Source organism: Podarcis bocagei (genome assembly GCF_964188305.1).
Source record: "Podarcis bocagei genome assembly, chromosome: Z".
In the NCBI taxonomy this organism is placed as follows: domain Eukaryota; kingdom Metazoa; phylum Chordata; class Lepidosauria; order Squamata; family Lacertidae; genus Podarcis; species Podarcis bocagei.
This window is the reverse complement of record NC_138140.1, coordinates 49,883,096-49,905,980: the sequence shown is the minus strand read 5'-3', so window position 1 is coordinate 49,905,980 and position 22,885 is coordinate 49,883,096. Positions and strand designations below refer to the sequence as shown.

The 22,885-nt window shown below is 48.3% G+C and overlaps 1 protein-coding gene across 9 annotated transcripts in view; it reads right to left on the bottom strand.

The window, feature by feature from the left end:
* DLG3 (discs large MAGUK scaffold protein 3) overlaps window positions 1-22,885 on the bottom strand; it is a 124,058-nt gene that overhangs the window by 80,670 nt on the left and 20,503 nt on the right. Inside the window, exon 1 of one of the 9 annotated variants that reach the window (XM_081180416.1) lies at window positions 10,261-11,133. The exons of 7 other annotated variants lie outside the window; for them this stretch is intronic. In XM_081180416.1, coding sequence (XP_081036542.1) covers window positions 10,261-10,626 — 366 coding nt within the window. In that variant the 5' untranslated portion in view covers window positions 10,627-11,133. Of the gene's footprint in view, window positions 1-10,260; window positions 11,134-22,885 lie in introns of those variants that run through there. One more of the 9 variants, XM_081180417.1, reaches the window with a different exon arrangement.

Below are 22,885 nucleotides of genomic sequence, written 5' to 3'. Positions count from 1 at the left end.
TGCTCTGGCCTGAAGTAATAAAAGCCAACTGACAGAGATTTTATTGACATCTGATATATATATGTGTGTGTGTGTGTGTGTGTGTGTGTGTGTGTGTGTGTGTGTATATATATATATATATATATATATATATATATATGCTTTCGTAGATTTTCACGGGTACAGGAATGCAGGTTTTGGTGTCTTCGGGTGTCTTCCCGTGTAAGAGTTGGGGTGTCTAGGCGACGTTTCGACGAGGTCTCACTCGTCATCTTCAGGCTGGTGCTTTCGGCTTCTTGTTACTGGAACAGAGCAGGATCTCAGTGTTTGAGTTCCTATAAATACTGTTGAGGGGGTGTGGTGTATAGCCTCCAACGTTCTGGGCAGAGAGGAAGTTCCCAGGTTAGTGTGTCTTTTCTTCTTTTGTTCATTAATTACTTGAGGGATATCTTGAGTGATTTCTTGAGTGATATTCTGAGTACCACTTAGGAGGGTCATTAGGTGTGGATTAGTTGCTAAAGCTTTCGTGTCTTGACCAAGCCAGAGCACAACTAAGTGCAGTACAGCCATCTTCTCAGAAAAACTCTTCACAAGCTCAAGAGGTCAAGACACGAAAGCTTTAGCAACTAATCCACACCTAATGACCCTCCTAAGTGGTACTCAGAATATCACTCAAGAAATCACTCAAGATATCCCTCAAGTAATTAATGAACAAAAGAAGAAAAGACACACTAACCTGGGAACTTCCTCTCTGCCCAGAACGTTGGAGGCTATACACCACACCCCCTCAACAGTATTTATAGGAACTCAAACACTGAGATCCTGCTCTGTTCCAGTAACAAGAAGCCGAAAGCACCAGCCTGAAGATGACGAGTGAGACCTCGTCGAAACGTCGCCTAGACACCCCAACTCTTACACGGGAAGACACCCGAAGACACCAAAACCTGCATATATATATATATATATATATATATATATATTTGCTTTATATATATCGACCAGTTGTAGAAAAGCGAAAATCATTCGAGTGTGGGATAAAGCAGACATAAAACAACAAAACTATGTACAATAGCTTTACTGAAATAATAGACCCTGTCAGTGCTATTTTCTAGAAAAATAGATGCTGGAGCTCACCATGATCTTTTCCCTTGTTCTCTTAGAACGGCAATGCCGCCTGCCTGAGAGGTGCTGGAGCTGAGCTCCAGTGAGTTCCAGCTGGAAAAGAAGAAGTCCTGGACCCTCTTTATCCAATTCTGGCATAATAAGTGTCTCCTTATAATTAATTAAGCTCAGTTTAATTCTCTACAAAATGTATTGTTCTGACCTGTTCTATCCCTTTCTGCTCCTCACCATTTATTTATTTTTTAATTCTGTTTGGTTAATTAGTATTTGGTTTTCTTTTATTATTCTATCAATGCTAACCTTAAAATCAATTTTGTGTGTGTGTGTGATAACTACGGCACCCTGTCTCATTCCACATACAGGATGCTTGCAGTTGAGCCTTTGTTCAGCAATGGTGATGATGGGGCAGCATCCTCCACTGTACCTGAAAGCAGCGTGTAAGCTTTGGGGAGGGGGTCTAGGTACAAACAGCTCTGTCCCCAAACACCTTGTGCCACCTCCCCAACATCTGCTGCTTGAGGCAGTTGCTTAATGGCTCTTTCAGGAGAGGGCAGCCGGAAGATAGCATCCCATTAGGAAATCAATTTTGGAGGCTTCCGATCTGCTTCGCGGAGGAAATGGCAACACCTGGGGCTTCGTCCGAGTAAGATATGGCCAACACATAGAGATTTGTTAGTAGAAGAAGAGAAAGGTTTGAAATTAAAAAGTTATGAAAACTTGAAAAATACTTTACAAAGTTGGTTGCATCACAGACAAATTAATGAGCAGTTTTAAGAAGATAACAAAAGAGGGTTTAGTTATACTATTTCAAACTTCCAAAAGGAAATTGTGGAGGGAAACACCAAGTTATTGAAGAAAGCATATACTGTAATATTTTGCTATATGGAGAGACTTTAGATGAGATGGTAAAATTGGCACAAATAAAATGAGCTCAGGATGTTGGGCATAATACACAGTTGGAGGAATGGGAAAGATTATGGAAAACAAATTTAAAGTTTACAGATTGTATATTATTAAGAGAAAATTATTTGAAAATGATATATAGATGGTATATCACACCGGAAAAAATTGCAAAAATGTACAAAACAGGATCTAAGATATGTTGGAGATGCAAAAAGAAAGATGGTACTTTTTCATGTATGGTGGGAATGCAAGAAGGTTAAAGAATATTGGGAAATGATATATAATGAATTGAAAAAAATGTTTTAAAAAACCTTTGTTCAAAAACCAGACTCTTTCCTGCTTGGAATTTTAGATCATGATATAAGACAATGCAGCAAGAATTTTACTAGCACAAGTATGGAAAACAGAGAAAATGCCAACAAAGGAAGAATGGCAAGCCAAGCTTATGGACTACGCGGAATTGGCTAAGCTGACAGAGCGGATACATGAGAGAGACAACATCAATTTCAAAAAGGAGTCAGAACCATTTCTAAACTATATAAAAAGACAGTATAAAGATTTGGACTCATTGGGAGGTTTTGACTAAACTTTCACAACTATATAAGAGGTAAAACCAGCAGGGTGTAGAATTTGTTTAATAAATCAATATGGAAATACAGGGGAAGCCAAAGAGGGGGGGGGAGGGGAGAAATATGGATATATAAATTGTTCAATTAAGATTTGGGGAAAATTTGTTGTTACAATTTGAAAATTTAATAAAAAATATTTTAAAAAAAAGGAAATCAATTTTGCACAGTGTCAGAATCAGGTCTTTAGGGTGGTGACACATACCTTTTGGAACTCCCTGCTGCTGCATGTTAGACAGGCGCCACCATCTCTTTTGTCTTTTTGGCTAAATATGCCTCTCTTTCAACAAGCATTCAAAAATCTTTATCCTAGTTGCCAGCATCTGCTTTGAGTTCAAATTGATTTTACGTCTGTATGTCCTGTTGTTGTTTTAAATTTTTTAAAAAATTGCTATTATGCAAGTAATTGCTTTAACTGTTTTTATCGATGACTGTTTTATCTATGTTATTATACTGCAAATCGCTATGAGATCTCTCATGGGAAGTGATTCATGAATGAAATAACAATATGAACAGCATCTGCTTTTTTAGTGTTTTAAACTCTCTCTTTTTGCTACATTTACTGTACATCTTAAGACGGTTGTGTAGAAAGCGATTAATGATTTTATGAGTTCAAAACCGACAGGTACCTTTAAAAGCAAAACAAGACGGAAACAAAACAGAGACCCATGGCAGAGACCCATTCATCCAGATGGGAAATCCCACTGAAACAAACACATATTTGGTTGTTTCCTGTTTAAAAGATAAGAGCCTGCTGGATCAGTTTAGTAGTTGTTTTCAGTCTAGCACAGGGGTAGGCAAACTAAGGCCCAGGGGCCGGATGTGGCCCAATAGCCTTCTCAATCTGGCCCACAGACGGTCCGGGAATCAGCATGTTTTTACATGAGTGGAATGTGAGTTTTTATTTAAAATGCATCTCTGGGTTATTTGTGGGGCATAGGAATTCGTTCACGCCCCCCCCCCCAATATAGTCCGGTTCACCACATGGTCTGACGGACAGTGGACCGGCCCACGACTGAAAAAGGTTGCTGACCCCTGGTCTAGCATCATCTTACAGTGGCCAACCAGATGTCTGTGGGAAGCCCACAAGCTGGACCTGAACACAAGATCACACTACTATTCCACAAAACAAGGGCAGACATTATTATTGATGTTCATGAAGATGATGATGGTGGTGACTGGGCTGGCCTTGGTCAATTCCCACAGCTAAGGCTGGAACGGGCTAAAGTGAGGATTCAGGGGAAGGGTGTAGTGAGAACTTGCCCATGTAAGAATCTGGGCAAGTTATATTTTATGTGATCACAGAAATGGAACAGCAGGTGTGTCATGGAGAGAAGAGGTGGAGCTACAGAGCCACACCTGCTGCTGTCAGGCAGGTGGGGAGTGTCCGTTCACTCTGTGTGTGCTAGGGAACAGGCTCTTAGCCTGGCTAGGAAACCTGTATCTCTCCAGAAACTGCTGGATTTCCACTTTCCTTCCTGACCCTTGGCCATTCTTGCTTATGGGACTTATGGTAGTTCATCTCCAGGAGCACGTGGAGAGCTACAGACGTTTGCCATCTCTGTCTCAGGTAGAGAAGAGAATGGTTGAAGCAGGGGGTGCAAAGGCTGCAAGAAGCACCCCCCCAAAAAAATACTCCTCCTGTGCTCTGCCGACTTAGCACAAGTAACTGTGCAGTGGCACCCTACAGGTAGGAAGTGCCCCATAGCTTGCCAATACACCTCTGATGCTAGGGAGAAGAAGCCTGCAAACAGGGCCTGAGAGCAAGAGCAAACTCTCCTGTTTTGGGGTTTCGAGCAACTGGTATTCAGAAGCATTTTCTGCCTCCACCCCTGAAAGGAGAACACAGAAGCCCAGGTTGGTGGCCATCCTTTCCCCTTCTCCAAAAGTCATCCAAGCTGGTGACCACCACTGCCTCTTATGGGGAGCAAAGCAGACGACCTAGACAGCAAGGGGCCCGTGGCCGAGGCACGATCAGGAGTTCGAAGATGACACAACGCGCGCGCTTAAAAGCCTGCGAGGAGGGGCGGCCCAGGGCCGACATTCCTTTGTCACTGCTCAACGAACCACCATCGCTAAAAATAGCTTGCCGGGAGAGGCTGTGGGGGCTTTTCCACCCTCCGTCACGGTGACTGCCAGAACCAACTCATCGTGGCAGACGCCCTGCCTGGCACAAGGCACGCTGGACGCACCAGAGAAAGAGGTCTCGCTCCCACTCCCCCAGGCTGCCGCGGGGCTTCTTGCTCCGCCCCCTGCCCCCGCGCCGTGCCGCCGCCAAAGCAGCCTGGCGTCCCGCACCGCTCCCTGCCCAACGCGTGGCTTTCGCTCATGCCAGCCGGGAAACTCGGGCTTCGTCCCACCACCTCTCGCCACCTCCAGTCTCTGCTGCTTTCTCCATTCGCCTTCCCGCCCCGCGCTCCCTCCTTCCCACATCCTCCTCTGAGAACTCCCTTCCCTCCTCCGCCTCCGCCTCCCAGAGCCAGGATGAAACTCAATTCCTCTCCCGAATAGAACAGGAGTAGCCATAGCAACCTCCCCCTGCCAACCTCCCCACCTCCAGCGCTTCTCCGTCCCCATAATTTCACATTCTCCCACCCCGCCCACCTCCCCACAGTTACTTTCCTATGGAAATGAGCTCCGCCGCCCCTGGCTGCCCATTGCTGCCCCCCCCCCACTGGCGCATCCGTCTCTAATACCCCAGGAACCCCCTTGCCACCTCTCCTATCCCCCAATGCCGCCTCCACCCGCCCCAATTTTCTTTTCTTTTTTGAAGTCACATTCCTAACTTCGCCACCCACTCCTTTTGCCTCAGGCAACCTCAGAGGCCGGTCGCTTTCAGGTGTCCTGAGACACCCCCAACCCAAGGCTCTCTTTGCTCTCTTGCCCCTGAAGAACTTCGCAGCTGGAGCACCAGCTAAACAACTGGAACCAGAAGAATGGGGGGGGACAGCTCTTCTCCACCCCACCCCACCCCACCCCACCCACCCACTCCTGGGAAATCAAACTTTATAACCTAGATATTGCCTACACACACACACACACACACACGGAGGGCTGCTGCTCAGTGGCAGAGCATTTGCTCTGCATGCAGAAAATCCCAGGTTAATTTCTTGGCATCCCCAGGCTGGGCTGGGATGTTCCTCCCCCCCCCCCCAAAAAAAAACCCCTGGAGAGCCACTGCCAATCAAGCATAGACAATAGCTGGTCTAGGAGGACCAAATGTCTGACAGCACAAGGCAGCTTCCCTATGTTCCTGTCAGATGCCCTGGGCCATAGCTCAGCAGCAGAGCACCTGCTTGGTATGCAGAAGGCCCCAGGTTCAATCCCCAGCCTCTCCAGTCAGAGCTGGGAATATCCCTTGCTTGAAACTTTGGAGGGCTGCTGCCAGTCTAGCATAGAGAATGCTGAGCTGGCTGGCCGGCAGTCTGGCTCTGTATAAGACAGCTGCCTATGTTCCTCCTCTATACATAGATGCAAATTCATAAAAAACCCAAAATAAATAAATGTGCCTTGTCACAATGGGGAGAACAGCAACCAGGTCTCCTGTTTAGATGCTAGTTGTTGATGGGCATCTTCAAGGCTCCTGGTGTCCCTTCTGGAAATCTTGCCTGTCTGAAACCCTGGAGAGTTGCTGCCAGTCAGTGTAGAAAACACTGGGCTAGGTATGGCTTGATTCAGTTTAAGGCAGTGTCCTGTGCTCCATGTCCACAAGTCGAGGTCAAGGTGTGCCCCCTCCAGAGTCTTAAGGATCAGCTACTAGCCAGTTCAGCTTTTTTACATTTTGGCTGCCTGTTTTTGATACAAGGACATGAGACTATTTCATTCACAGTAGAAAAAAATCAGTATGTGTTAAAATTAGTGCAGGCATAGTCTAACTTCCACCATAAGAAGAGCCCCACTAGATTACACCAGTCCAGACCAACATAGTGTCAGAGCACCTGCTTTTCATGCAGAAGGCCCCATTTTCAATCCCTGGCATTTCCAGGTAGGGCTGAAAGGAAACCCTTGCCTGAAACCCTGGAGAGCCACTGCCAGTCCGTGTAGACAATATGGAGCTAGATGGATCAAGGGTCTGGCTCAGTAGCAGCTTCCTATGCCCCTGTTTAAATCAACCCTTTTTTCAGAACCATGCAGAGTGGAATCTTGCTTTGTTTTTCAGGGGAAGAGTCCTAGCTCAGTGACAGAGCACCTGCTTTGCATGCAGAAGGTCCCAGGTTCAACCCCCAGGTAGAACTGGTGTCAGTCACTGTAGACAAAGCTGCCATCCTCATCACCACCATCGCCATTACTTACCCACCCTTCACCCCAAATTCCCAAGGTGGGTCACAACAATTTAAAATGCAACATTGAAAACCATTCAAAACAAAATGCAATCGCAAGAATAAATTGTGTGAATCATAGAGTTGGAAGGGGCCCCATGGATCATCAATCCGCTGCAATGCAGAAATATGCACCCATACGGGGCTCAAACCTGTGACCTTGGCGTTATCAGCACCACAATCTAACCAACTGAGCTAACCGAGATGGGTGACAACGATTTAAAATGCAACATTAAAAATCATTCAGAACAATCACAAGAATAAAATGGGATTCTAAAAATATGCGCCTTAGGTGTTAAAGGGCTGAGCAAGAGGGACTTGTCCCTACTGAGGTGCTTAAGGGTGGGAAGCCCACAAGTAGGGCAATAGCTTTCTACTGCTGTTGCTCCCCAGGAAAATGGTATTCATAAGGTATACTGCTTCTGTGGATGGAGGTACAATATACTGTAGCATCATGAACATATTTGAGTTGTCTCCTTAGGTGGGTAAAAATGTCAGAACCTCTGGGCCAACATCTGGCTGAAAGCAGCATTTCAGAAAGAGACCCACGTTGGAGGAGGTGGGAGGCAAAAGCAGTTCCATCTCCACCTGGTGCTCTGACACCCCACCCCACCTCCTGGGATCCAAGCAGCAGGCAGGGATCCTAACAGTTGTCATTCACTGCCAACCTTCTCTGGTTGCCCCATATTTAGGACCCCATGCACAAACCTATGCACACACATTAAGGGGGGGGGAGCTAATTGATATCAAGCACAGATACCTAATTAAGCTATTACAAATGCCTTGGACTCGCATACATTCCAGGACAAACATAGATGCGCACACACAAGCAGCTTTCTTTTGGGTCTGCTTCCCCTTTCTGTCACATCACCTGTGCCCCCCTCCAGGTTGGCTTGCCAACAGTGGCAAAGTGCCTGTCCACTCCCTAGCAGCAGCAACCTGCCCCCCTCCTCCCACAGAGCTGGATGGGGCTGAAAGTGCAGTGGCGACAGCTCTGTGATAAGGCCATGCTCTCTTCCCATTGGAATCACTTCTGTAAATAGCTCAGTGGTAGAGCATCTGCTCTGCATGCAGAATGCCCCCCCCCCGGGTTCAATCCCCAGTCTCCAGGTAGTGCTTCTTATGTCCCCAGCCTGAAACCTTGGAGAGTCACTGCCAGTCAGAGCAGACAATCCTGAACTGGATGAACTAATGGTCTAACTCCGCATAAGGCAGCTTTTTACGTAACTTAATTCTGCTTGCAGAACCTGGCATGCCCGACTGCAGAATTTCCCTAAGGATAAGGGAGGGAGGGAATATTCCTATGGATAGAGAAGGGAGGGCATGTTTAAAAGTAACACTGCAGAAGATGAAATACCTCTTCTTCCCTGCCCGACCCCACATTACAGGGTTGATAGATGAATAAGGCTTGCTGACATCAACTCCAGTGGGGCACAGGAGCCGCCCGAGAGGTGGGCCTCAGGACCGCCACGCTGCGCTTTCAGAGCTCGGCATATGCGAGAGATTTCGCTCACATGCCTCTGCTGCTCCGCTGCAAACCACAGGCCAGAAAAGGGGAGCCCTGGGTGATAACCGGGTCCACGAGGGGAGTCGGTGCTCAGAGGGGTGTTGTCCACCCCACCCCCCTTCTGAGAGCGGGTGGGAAGGCTGCATCGCTGCAGAGGAGGAGGAGGCGGTGTTTGGGAGCATCGCATACGCTTGACTTTTGAGCGGGGCAGAAAGGAACTTGTGGAGGTTCTGGCTCTGTGTCAGAGGCTCCTAGCAGGCGGGGGGTAAGCACATATCATCATCATCACCACCATCATCATAGCCTGGAAATAGCCTTCTGCCCGCGCATGCACGCCTGCGCACGCGCGCGCGCACACACACACGCTTCTGAGCACGTGTGGCAGAAAGGGGGCAGTGAGGGGCACTTTTGCCTAAGAGGGAGCGACACCCCTTCCCCAAACACGCGCGCACATTCTCTCTCTCTCTCTGATGCTTGGCAAGCAATTACAGGTAATACCAACCAGCAGCCGCCCCCGGGCTCTGCTCCCCACTGACTGTCAGCCTGGCGCGGCAGAGGAGGAGAAAGAGGGAGAGAGATGCTTGGCGCTCGCTCCTTCCTTGTCTGAGGCAGCTTAGCAGAGCGCACTGCCTACACGCACTACACCCCAGTGAGCAATTCTGCCTGCTCCGGTCCAGCACATGCTCAGGCGCAGCGCACATCCTCGCGTCGCGTACTGTGCATGCAGCGTGCACGACCAGGGCCAGCCCTCGCTCTGCCTGATGGCTGGCTGGGGGGGGGGGGCACGTTTCTTTAGGCAATCAGATCTGGCTCTTTCTTTCTTTCTTTCTTTCTTTCTTTCTTTCTTTCTTTCTTTCTTTCTTTCTTTCCTGGCAGCGTTCTTTGACCAGCACTGCTCGGTTGGACAGCAATATCAGCAGAAGAGCTGTTCTCATTCTCTCTCTATCCCCCCCACCCCACCCGCGCGCATCTTATCACTGCCATCTTGGGAGGGATGCTTGCACTTCCTGAAATCCATCTGACAGCCAAACGGGAGAGGGGGAGGCAGAAGGCACCCCCCCCGACACACACACACACCACATTCCCCCAGTGTGGTCCTCCAGGCACTTAGACCTATGGCAATGGGGCACATTGAGGGTACAAACGCCAGGAGAAAACATGGAGAAATGGGATTAGGCAAAGCAGGGGTCTCCGTTGCCAAGGTGGATGCGTGGGTTTGGGATGAAGAATACAGCGGGGGCGGATGGGTCATCGGAGTGCATCTGCCTGGCCCACCTGCTCACCCGCCCTGGCACATTCTGACCCCCGCTCGGAGGCTGGCAGAAGCCAGACGACCTCGAGTGGGAGGTGGTGATGACAGCCCGGAGACCGTGGCAGGCTCAGGAAAGGTGGTGGACAAACCCAGCCTCCATTTTATTGCCTCGCAAAGCATGCGGGCTCCATCCATTTTCTCAGCTGGCTGGGGTGTGCGCGGGGTGGGGGTGGCTGCCGGTGCAGGAGGCAAATAAGGGAGGGGGTGTCTTCCAGGTTCTTGGAGAAGGAGCCGGGAGATGGGAAAGGGGCAAGAGCCTCAGCTGGATTATATAAGAAGGAGATAGACATGGAGCACTGGGGCAAAGAGGTGCCCGCAGCTGATTGGGTGTGCGGGTGCCCTCCCGGGCACGCTAGTAAGGGTAGCACAAACCGTGGCGCCGTGGGTAAGCCATGTGCCCAAAAGAAAAGCCCCCTTCCGCCCGGCAGGGATGCCATTCTCCGGACTAGCGCCTTGCCCTGCCTTTTTCTCCTCTTCCGAAGAGTCACCCACCTGTTCATACCAGTCGCGGTTCGAGCAGGTACACTCGGGCCACCAGCCGGGGCTGCCTCCGTTCATCTTGGGGGTCCCACCTCCACCTCCTCCGCAGCTCTTGGTCGGGCCCTGCTTCGGGGGCGCAGGGGGCGCGTTGTCGCAGCGGGAGGTGGGGATGAGCTTGCCCTTGCCGCGGGCTGTGGGGGTGGCGCCCCCTGCCTGCGAGGGCAGGGTCTGCGAGCCGTAGCCCCCATACCCGCCCGCGTACTGCTGCTCCTGCTGCTGCCACTCGCCGTAGCTGGGGGGCTCCATGCGCCGGAGAGCCGCCATCCTCGTCACCTCGTAGCATTCCGGGCACCGGCAGCAGTGGTGGTGCTTGTGCATCTTGGCGTCGCCGTCCAGCCGAGCCTGCCTACGCGCAGCAACCCAGAAACAATGGGGAGGATGGGGGGAGAGCCCCCCACCACCACCGCCACCACCGTCTCCCCTCCGCCTCCTCTTCCTCCTCGCGGCGCGGAGGCAGGGCAAGCAGCGAGCGCGCACACCCCGGTTAGTTCCGAAGGCGCAGCGTCGTCAGCGCATCATCGCGGCGGCATCGCCGCATCGCCCAGCCCTTCAGCCCCTGCCAAGCCGGAGGAATAAAAAGGAGAGGTTTCACTGAAGCGGCAGCGGCAGCCTCCCCTTGCGTGTCGTCTGCCGCTGCTGCATGGATCGGTCGCCCAGGCAAAGCAAGCCCCGTTCCTGCCCAGGCGAGGTCAGGCGCCAAGGCAGGCGCTGCTGCGAGGCAGCGGCGGCTTCACCCGGGCCGTAGGATGGCGAGGATGCTGAGGACGGTGCTGATGCTGCGTTCGGTCCCTAGACAGGAAAGGAAGGAGGCGAGCGCATCCCTGGCTCGCCAGCCTCCCCGTTCTGCGCGCCGCAGCCAATGAGAGCACGGGACCGCGGCAGCGCCGAGAATGTTAATGGGGGGGGGGGGTCCTTAAAGGCACAGAGGCAGCCCGCCGAGGTTTCCCTTAGCTTGACATTTCTCGCTTCTCCAACCAACCCCCGCACGCGTTTTATCTTCACTACAGCCTTGTGAGGTACGTCAGCCTGAGATAAGGCTACTGCCTCAAGGCCACCCAGCCAGCTCTGCCGTCACTGCCCCGGGGGAGGGAATTTGACTTCTCAGGTCTTCATAGGGAATTCTAACCCCCTGCACCAAGCTGGGTTCTTAAGCATATTAGGACCTCGGGTTCCAAGTGGGTTTACGGGACTGCAATGCAAGGTAGGGATCAGTCAGACCAGAAGCCCAGGGACAGCTCGCTGGGTGAATCTGGACCAGTCTGACCTGCCTTCCAGGGTTGTTGTGGGACAAAATGGAGGAAGGGAACTATTACTTTGCCTTGGGCTCCTTGCAGGAAAGGTGGGATACATAGAATCACAGCGTTGGATGGGAACCTGAGGATCATTTTTAGTCCAGCCCCCTGCAATGCAGGAATATGCAGCTGTCCCGTACAATGATCGAACCTGTGCCCTTGATGTTATCAGCACCATGCTCTAACATCTATCCAGTGGTCACATATAGAATATTTAATGGAACAAACAAATCTGTGCAGAGAACTAGTCCTGGGACTAAGACTAGTCCACCCTCCCCCACCCCCTTCAACAATCTAAAGCTTCCACATCCCTAGGCCTGCCCTATTGCATTCTGATCTCCTATGCCAGGACACAGTGTTCATTCCTCCATTCCGACTTGCAAGCCTTAACTACCCTTTTGCCCAGGGTTAGCAACACGGTTCCCTCCAGAGGTTGCATCTATGGGCTTAGTTGCCCCCCCCCAAAAAAACTAGGCCTGCTAGTAGTCAAAAAGGTGGCATTTCTTCACCCAGCACAGACCTCCCTGCATATTCTTCCCCCACCTACCAGAAAAACACCACCCATTTTCAGCCCACCTGCTTGCATTTCTTCTCCAATCCTCTTCTCGCTTAGTAGGTGTGAGTGGGAAAGAAGCAAATCACCATTCCATAATGTCGGAAGCTGGCCCCACAAAAGCTGAGATCTGCGTGATTAACTTTTAAGACTGTAAGAAGAGCCAGCTGGATCCATGGGCGTAGCCAGGGGGGCAGCTGTCTCTCCTAAATTAAGTAAATAAATACTTAACTAACAGAACAATTGCATTGCAGATAACTTGGTTTTGCCCACCCAGCATATAAAGCTTGCCCCCCTAAAACAAATCCTGGCTACACCCATGGCTGGATCAGACCAATGGCCCATCTAGCCCAACATCCTGTGCTCACAGAGGCCTATGGGAAGCGCACAAGCAGGACCTGGCTGCAACAACATTCTCTGCAACAACTGGAATTCAGAAGCATTGCTGCCTCTGAGAGCGCAGGTAGAACCAATTTCTCTCATCCTCTTATAAAAACCACCCAAATTGGTGGCCATCACTGCCTCCCATGGGAGAGAGTTCCATAGTTTAACTATGAACTGTGTAAAGAAGGATTTCCTTTCATCTATCTTCAAACTTCCAACATTCTACTTCACTGGATAGCCCCAAGTTCTAATAATAATAATAAAAACAACAACAGATTCCTTATAGCCTGTTCACCTGATTGGGTTGCCCCAGACACTCTGGGGAGCTTCCAACAGAATAAACACACACACACACACAATGTCAAACATTAAAAACTTCCCAATACAGGGCTACCTTCAGATGTTTTCTAAAGGTTACACAGTTATTTATCACCTTGACATTTGTCAGGGCCTGGTGAGGGAACCGCCAGAAAACCCTCAAAGGTGGACCTCAGTGTCCGGGCTAAATGATGGGGATGGAGATGCTTTTCTCTATTCCACCTTCTCAACGCCATGCACAATTTTACACATTTCTATCATGTTGCCTCTCACTTGCCTTTTGTTTAAACTAAAAAGCCCCAAAACATCTAAGCTAAAGTTCTGCAAGCCCCTGATTTAAGGTGTGATTTATTGATGTTTCTACTTTGCAAACTGGGTGACACTGCATCTCACTAGGTTGGCTGTGCATGGCCATAAACCTGTTTGGGTTTTGGATAGAATAGCTGTGCTCTTAAGCCATGAAGACTTTGAAAAGGCACCATTAAATTATGGAAGGATGGGTTAAAGTTTACAGCTTGTACAACGATTAAGGAAAATGTTATGAAGATGTTATATAGATGGTATATAACACCAGTAAAACTGGGTAAAATGTATAAAGTGTGTAATAAATGTTGGAAGTGTAAGGAGACAGAAGGAACATTTTACCATATGTGGTGGGAATGTAAGAAGGTAAAAAGCTTCTGGGAGATGATCTATAATGAGTTAAAGAAAATGCTGAAATATACTTTTGTTAAAAAACCAGAAGCTCTCTTGTTGGGAATACTGGATAATGAAATTAGTAAAAAAGATGTGAAATTAGTTTTGTATGCAGTAACAGCAGCCAGAATTTTGCTGGCACAGAAATGGAAACAGGAAGAGATGCCCACGAAAGAAGAATGGAGGATGAAACTGATGGAATATGCAGAAATGGACAGATTGACGGGGAGAATTAGGAACCAACGTGACCAGAGATTCTCCGAGGACTGGAAGAAATTTACAGAGTATATCAAAAATTTCTGTGATGAGCAAATAACGTTCGTTGGCTTTCAAGAAGCTCTGTGAAATTACTGTTAGAAATATTGTTTAAAAATATGATGTGATTAAGAGTATTTGAGTGCAATATAATATTGGGAAATGTGAGATGAGGATAAAAAATAAACGGAAAATTATCAGACAAGCTGAGGGAAGTCCTGGAAAAAAGGGTTTAAGTTAAAAATGGATGTATAATTTTGTAAAAATGTTTTTTTTAATGGAAAATTTAATAAAAAAATATTTATTAAAAAATAATAGTGAAAAGGCACCATTTTTGGACATTAGCTAGGACCAACTCCAAGGCTTTTATTCCAACTGCCTCTTCCATCCAGCTCAGGCATAGGCAAACTCGGCCCTCCAGATGTTTTGGGACTACAACTCTCATAAACCCTAGCTAACAGGACCAGTGGTCAGGAATGATGGGAGTTGTAGTCCCAAAACATCTGGAGGGCCGAGTCTGCCTATGCCTGATCCAGCTCAACCTAGACCCACATTTAGAATATGGAAAGGGTGGTGGTGGAGGTGGGGGGGTGGGGTGAACTGGTGGTGTCAGATCAGGAATGTGGGGCACAAGCCCAGGGCCCCACTCAGCAGAATCAGTTCCCTGCCTGGAGATGCTGGGAACCGAACCTGGGACCTTCTGCATGCAAAGCAGATGCTCCACCACAGAGCTAACCCTCTTCTGTAGCAGTTTCCTCCTCTTGTGCATAAGCTACTGCTTCCATATCATGCTTCAAGGGAAAGAGCTACCAGCTTCCGTACTGTTGGGGGAGGGGGGGTTGCTTGACCTTCCCTGCTGGATTGTTGGGCAATACATCACATTCCTAAGGTGCTTGGAAACAGGGGCCAAATCACAAAGGGTGGAAAGAATGAAACCTGGAAAAAGAGGACAGAAAGGAGGTGAGTTGTCTCAGCTCACAATCTTACCCCCAAAGAAGGGTCTGATACCAGAGGTGTACCTAAGGGTAGCCTAGGTTGGCCCCCACCAAGGGTGCAGGCCTGCAGCAGATGTGCAAAATTCATACCTCTCCACTGTGGCTCATAGTGGCTAGGAGCCCCCCCCACCTGCATGCTCCCCAGGCCATTCTTCCACTGCTCTAGGTGGCCAGGCAAGATGCCCAAGCTCCTTTGGGTGCCTTGGCAGAGCTCCTTCCTTCTCAAGGGCACAAGGGAGGAGGAGGCTGATATAGCACCTCACCAAGGGTGCAAGGGAGCCTAAGTTTGCCTTTGCCTGTTACCTTCCTGTGCCCTCCCAAAACTGACACACATGGCTGCAAGAGAGATGCTTTGAGTAGAAAGCGATACTGTAAAACTTCCTGGGTTTCAACTTAGAGGGAAAGCGAAATACTACTGCAAATCCTCAATGTTCATATAATGCAACAGACACCTCACAGGCTTAGCCAGCCAGAGGCTTCCAATGTGATGGGCTGAGGCTTTAAGGTGCCACCTGTCTTAAGAAGAGAAAGTAAGAAAAGAAAAGAAAAAAGAAAAGAAAAGAAAAGCCCTTCTGGATCAGGCTAAGCGGGTGGGCACCTAGTCTAACACCCTGTGCTCACAGTGGTCAACCATCTAGATGCCTGTGGAAAGCTAACAAGGAGGAATCTGAGTGCAACAGCAACTCTCCCTCCCTGTGGTTCCCAGCTGCTGGTGCTGAGAGGCAGTATGCCTCTAACGGTGGGTGTCTCTGGAGGATGTGCTCATCCACCACTCAGAATTTTAGGGAAAATTGGCCCTTCCCCCGGGCAGTCCCAGAGCAGCCCTACAGCCCCAGAACATTCCCCAGCAAGCTGTTGTCTGTATTCTGGGATGATAAAACTGGTGTGGCAATGTCACACAGACCTTTGGGAATGCAGCCAGGCCAACAGTGAATGGGAGGGGAGCAGAGTAGCAATGGAGAGCTAGGCTGTTCCTTCAGCCACCCCCTGCTCTTTCTCCTTTAAATAAGGGACGTAATGCAGCAGATTTCTGAATGGCTGCTCCCTCCTCTTCCCTGCCCACTCACCCGCTAGCCAATCAGCAGGAGAACTGGAATTGCAGCAGCCAACAGTTCTTAAAGGCACCCAGGCCCTAGAAACCATTTTTAGGTTTTCTGTTGCTTGCAGAAGAAATATTCTGCCACTGTTACCTTGGAAAAGGAGGTTTGGCTAAATCTTTCCCCAGCTATGCCATGTGTGCAGCTTAGCCTCTAATAAGTCTGCTATGAAGGGTACATTTCTCATCAGAAGCAATAGCTGTGCATTTGACAGCCGCCTCGCAGTCCAGCCCAGGGACCAACACACATTCCTGAATGTGCCATGTGGATACATGGAGGAAGAAGCTGCATAAAACAGCAGTGGGGATTTTTATGATGTCGCTAATTATACAATTTTATGAGAATTACTTTAACGTTTCTGTTTATTTTGTATTAGTGCCAGCCTCAAAGCCAGCGTTGCTTGGGAATTATAAGAAACGCCCCCCCCCAAAAAAAAATCCCAGTGCAGTTTTGCAATCAGTGCTTAAGATCAGTGCAACTTTGGGAGGTTTAGCTAGCCATTTTGATTCAAGCTGGCATCCAATTGCATCCAAACTAAGCCAAAAACCTCCGCCTTGATCTCAGGAGCCATCATGCAAAATTTGACTATTGCAAGTGTCCCAATGCACAGCAAGGAGGCAAACAAACAGTATTCCAAAATATACTGTAGATTATTATGTTTCCGTAGCACTTTAAAAATAAAACCCACCACCCTGTGATCATTTTTGCTGAAGGATAGCACGTAATTTTTTAAATAAATAATAAAATGAATTGCAACAGCATTTTCACCTGATATCACAGGTGTGAATAAAACAACAAAGAGTACTGTGGCACACCTTAAAGATGACACAGATTTACTATTTCGTGATTACAGTCCTGCAAAACTGTGTATGCTGGAAGCTGCCACAAGACCATTTGCTGTTTTTGCTGTGACAGGCTGAGTTACCCCTCCAGCAGACATGGATATGTATATCAAAGGGAGCAGCAGAGCACAATTCAAACTCTAAGCTCTGCTGCTGCAAGGAGGCCCCAGAAAGACAACCTCTTGGTTTCCCATGGGATGGAAAGGAATTCAGAAATCTCCAGGAAGGGGGCCTAGGCTCACAAATAATGCCACTCTTTTGCCAGACACCAAGCACCATATAGATTAGGTATGGGGAAAATTCCAGCCCTCCAGATGTGGCTAAGCTGCAACTCCCATCATCCCTGGCACCTGCTGGAGAGCTGAAAAGTTCCCCCACACCTGAGATAGATATTCAGGTGCAGGGTAGGGGAAGTGCTCCTCGCTCACTGAGTCTACCTCCTCACTGTAGAAAACCCAGGAGGCTCCTGTGAATGAATGGGGGAGCACCCTCAGCTAAAGCCTACTGTGCCACTTCTGAGTGTGCCACCCCTGGGGAGGTTACCACTGTTTCTCTCTCTACTTTGGAGTTAATTACACTGGCCTTCCATTTCCTTTGTGGTGATCCACAAAAGGAAAATCCCTTTTAGCCTAGCCTGCGGTTGCTTTTGCGTTATTTCGAGAGTCCTGGTACAGGTATCAGTCGTGGGTTGTTGTTGTTTTGGGGAGTGGGGAGGAAATCCTCAGCCCACAGAGGATGCGAAGGCTGTGATGGTGAGGAGGAGGGTGAGGCTAGATGAGGATGCCAGAGAGATGCAGGGAGGGTGCGCAGAGGGAGGTGAGGGCGTTGGGCCAAGCTGCTAATCTACACAAGTTTAATTTTAACTCAGCAGCTGCAAACTCCCTGCTCATCCTGAGGAACGTGGTGGGGAGTGGGGGTGGGGAGGAAGATGGGAGGAATGTGATTGAGGAAGAATTAAAGGACTCGGGTCACAAAACTGTCAATTTGGGCTTCTAACTTCTCCAGTCCTATTCGTTTCCCAACATTCCCACATCGGATTATGAAGAGGGTTCCACACCCCACGGCTAAGTGGAGGTTTGCACCTAAGTCTCCTAGGTGCAGCACTTTAACCACTGACCCGCATTGCTCTCTCAGCTTTCTCATACAAATTCGACAAGGTGTGATAGCCTGGATGCAGAAGCTGTGAGGCACATGAAGCACCCCACACGTAGGCAACTATCACATGCAGAAATGAAATAACCATATTTTGAGTTTGATGTTTTCGTACTGCTCACTATTTTTAAGATTCCTTTGTAGCTACTCCTCTCAAACTGCATACAAAGTTGACACCAGCAGGGCTTGCCTGCTCCATCTTAGTGGTGTGGAAGAACATCTCTCGTTGGTTTGCATATGTTCACATGTGTTCAGCTTCCAGCTGCAGTGGACAACATCTGCACAGAAGCCCTGCACTACACGGGGGTTTCCTCCTAGCAATTAAGCCCCAAAGTGTATTTTTAGTTGTGGCATCACTTTTCATACTTCTTAGCACCACAGCAAATTTAGTCCAGGGCAAAACCAATGTTGCAAGGCTACTTCAGATTCTCACAAAACAACCTGCTTTTGTAGGCTACACACATGTCTCTGGAGCTCTGCTCCCCATGGCTGGTAGCATTAGGATAAAACAGCAAGAGCTGCAGTTAATTTGTCACCCAATAACTGCCTGCCAAAATACAATGCAAATCTGTGTTAGTTGTGAATATAAGCAGCTGCCTTATAGCCATTCAAGTCATTGATCCATCTAGCCCAGTACTGCCTGCCCTGACTGGCAGCAGCACTTCAGGTTTATAGACAAGGGTTTTCTCCCAGCCACACCTGGAGCTGCCAGGGATTGAATCTGAGCCTTTCTGCATGCAAAGGAGATGCTCTACCATTGAAGCACCCAACCATTATGTGCTGTTATTTCCAGAAAAGCAGTGTAAAGAGGACCTGCTCTTACATCTCCCCATTTCTTGGCATAAATGCACGTAAGGAGTGGTCGTTATCATCACCTACCACTGAGATGAGGCTCCTCAGGTGTAAGGGAGGCAGCAAGGGAGGCCTGGACCGGTTCATTGCTGACACTGACCAGGGCCCTCTGATAACATGGATGCAGCTGGGTATTTTTTTACTCTGGATTCACTAGGTGATGCATTGCATGGGTTGATAATGTGGGGCATATGAGCCTTCCATGGCACCCATAGAGTGCTGTCCTCACTGCTCTTCAATCTTGTTGAAGTTAGGCTTGTAAGAAATATTAATATTATTGATATCATTAGTATTAGACTTGTTGGTCACTCAATCCCATAGATTTCCAGGCGACTTGCAACAGAATAGAATAGCAGCAGTGATGGCAATCAACACCACTGCATCCCATGCCAAATCTGATCAATGCCCAAAATGATCACTGGATCCTAGTGAGGTTCAATTTTTACTCATCCAAGAGTTGGTGGAATGGAGAGTAAGAAAAGCCACAGATCTTTGTTTAGGCTACAGGGCTGTTTTCTGCAACTCGGATTGGAACGTCAAGGTCTCCTGGAACCTTATCGGAAGCAGGAAATATGTGCACAACCGTAAGATGTTGGATCAGCCCAATGACCCACCGCATCCAGCATTCCTCCTCTCAGAGGCCACCCGGGTGCTTCAAAGGAAAGCTGGCAAGCAGGAACTGAGCACAGAGCATTCTGCCCTTCTGCAGACCCAGGAGCTGGTATTAGAAAACATTCCTGCCTCCAACTATGGAGGCAGGGCATAACCATAATGGCCAGTAGCCATTGATAGCCCTCTAATCCTCCATGAATTTGCCTATTTCTGTTTTGAAGCTGTCCAGGTTAGCGGCCATCACTGTTTCTTGGGGGAAACGAGTTCATGGCTTAACTTTGTACTGCATGAAGGAGGACTTTCTTTGATCAGTCCTGAATCTGCCAATATTCAGCTTCACTGGATGTCTGTGAGTTCTAGTGTTATGAAAGAGGGAGGGAAACTCTTCTCTGTCTGTCTGCTTTCTCCATGCCATGCTTTGTTTTTATGAACTTCTATCATGTTGCCTCTTACTTGCCTTTTATCTACACTAAAAAGTCCCAAGTGCTACAGCCACAAAGGACCAAACAAGCTTGTACAAGAGAGACATAGACATGCTGCAGTGTCATCCATCTTGATCCATCATGGCTGCTCTGCTGAGCGCACAGAACATACCGTAACTGCTGGATGTGATATAGTTGAAGCCCCGGCATGATGGCCCAGAATAACAGAGGCCTGCTGTAGCCAACAGAAGGCTTTCCCCAAACCTATCTACAGTGGTAAAGAGCTGACTTTTGGTGTGTGTGTGGGGTGGGATTTAGAAGGAGAGAGATAACTGCCTCTTCTCTAGCTGCCACCCTCCCCCAAATCTCCCCCCACCAAAAAACAACTTTGGCTTGAAAACCCCCAAAGCACTCCCCCTCCCCATGTAATTGCTGGCATGGGGGGCAGCAGGGATGGTGCCCATGTCTTTCTCCAACTTGCAATTTGGCCCAGGGGTCCCCAAAGCTTGATGATATATTGTGCGTTACTTGACACGCTTGGAAATGTAATAAGCCAGAAATGCTGTGAGGTTTTGGGGGTGGGGCCTATTCTCCTTAGCCACTATCTGAGACTTCTGCCCCATGCCACTGGGTGGAACTGACAAGAAAGCTCAAAGAGGGGCAGTAGACAGCAAAAATACCCCAGCAGGGGTTAGACAACCATGGCTTCAAGCCTCATTTTCATGGCGGGGTCAACAGATTTGGGAATAAAGGTATTTTCTTCCCTCCTCTATGCACACAAGTCAGAGATGTGGGAGGAGCCCTTTCCCAGCCTCACAAACATGCTCACTGAAATGTCTGTTGGACAGAACACCTCCTATCTTGTGCCCTTTGTGACCACCATTTGGATACTAGACCAACTCAGCTGAAGGCAGAGAGATAGCCAACCAGCCACTGGCACAGTGTGGGTTGGGTGGACAGTCCCCTGCAGATTCCCACTTTTCCCCCAGGATGATGAGGAACTCTTCGGGTTCAGTCAACCAACCAGTTACAAATTCACCTAAGAGATACCTTATCCAGCCCACATTTGACCAGCTTCTCCACAAGGATCTCATGAGGGACTTCGCCAAATGCCTTACTGAAATCAAGATGCCCTACATCCAAAGTATTCCCCTGATCCACCAAGCTTGTAACTCTATTAAAAGAAAAAAGAATGAGATTTGTCTGGCATGACTTGTTTTTGAGAAACCCAGGGTTTTTATTATTATTATTTGTAGGGCTGCAGGCACAGTCCTCAAGGTCTTACGATATTCTCACTTGAAGCAGAGAAGTTACTAAGAGTTCCAAACGGGAACATATTTCCCTGGAGGCATTTAAACATTGCTGTATCTTGGTCCTACGTGCGCCATTAGACAGCACTCTGGGTCCCCACCTCAAACTCCCTCACTAAATGCCCTTGCAAATACCCCTGTTTACAAGTTCATATGATAATATCATAAATCACATAAATAATGCAGTCATATCATACGATCATAATATTACACAGTCATTTGCAGTATCATAATGTCATACGATCACACACTCACAACGTCACAATTTCACACAATCACAATATCACATACACAATCATATCATAATAGCATCACTGAATATCATAGCCTTCATCAACGCACCCTACACACCAAGGCTGGTCAAGGCAGAGGCAGAGGCAAAGGAAGCATCTCCCATTTTATGCTGGTCACCAGCAACATTTGTTGGAGTAGCTGGATATAGGAAGGGGTTAGTTTCCTTCACTAATGCTCATATTACATGATATGACTGTGTGATGATTTTATGTATGATATCATTGTGTGATATCGTATTATGATAGTGTGATATTATGACTTTATATTAAGATTATGTGATAATATTTATATGTGTGTGTATGATATTATATATATAAATATTCAGCAGGAGCATGTGGTTCAGACTTTGCTCCACTCTTAAATCATTCTGCGCATGGCAGAATGCTTTCCTAAATGCCTCCAGGGGGAGCTCTCACGTCTGGTCACTTCCAGACTGTGGTGATCTTGGGATTCAGTCACATCCAGGCAAATTTAGATGAAGCAATCAATGCTCATTCAATGGCCCTGTGCAACAAAATCTATTTCCCCTTGGAAAACTGGACCTTTTGCAGGAAGGAAAGTGATGAGGAAAATGCAGTAGAGGAAAATGCACTTGAATAGTTGCTTGATGCATTGTCATCAAACCTCTTCCCCACAAACAAATCGGACTGAATGCTCAGTAAATAGTTGGAAACATCTAACCTCCATGCAAGCTTTGTGCAAGCAAATCCAGACAAACGCTCAATATACATGTCGCCTGGAGGAACCCAATATTAGCATATAGAAGTGGAAGCCGCAACAAAATGTTGCAGTAGAGAGTCTCCCACTCTGGTAATGCCATTCCATGATGCCTCCCCTCCTGTTTCCCCTAACAGTCAGCATTCAGAGCCCTCTGAACATGCACCACCTCCACTGAGATGTTTTGGGGGTTCTCTTGGTGGCTCCCCACCCCTGAAGCTTTTTGGTACATATAAAATAAAGAAATAAAGATTTATATATAAAATTCATTTTATATATAAATGACGACAGCAATAATCAAATGCCTCTGCTTCAAGTGAGAATATTGCAAGACCTTGAGGACTGTGCCTGCAGTCTTACCCATAATAATAAGAAAAACCCTGTGGCTAATAGGAGTAATAATTCTAATTAATAGCACCGTGTGATCACGGGGACTTGATGAGCTTACCACAGCATGGTAATTCTTTGTGAGCTGAGGGCTTTCGTCTCCTTCCAAAGCCTTAAGAGAGAGCAGCCCCAGATTCCAAATCTACCCTTTCTCCTCTCCCCACCCCCTCCCCAAAAGAAAGAAATCCGGGCCAGGCACACAGATTGGGCCCAGCCGCAGTCTGTCTCCTGGCTTGATGCAGACAGCAGCTGGGTTGCTAGGCAGCAGCAGGAACATGTCAGGAGGGGAGAGAAGCCCACGTGAATCAGCAACGCTTTGGGGATCCACTTGTGGCCTAGCATAGCCCCTCTGCCCCCGCCCCCAAGGACGCCTGGGCCAATTCACATGCCCATCTCCCC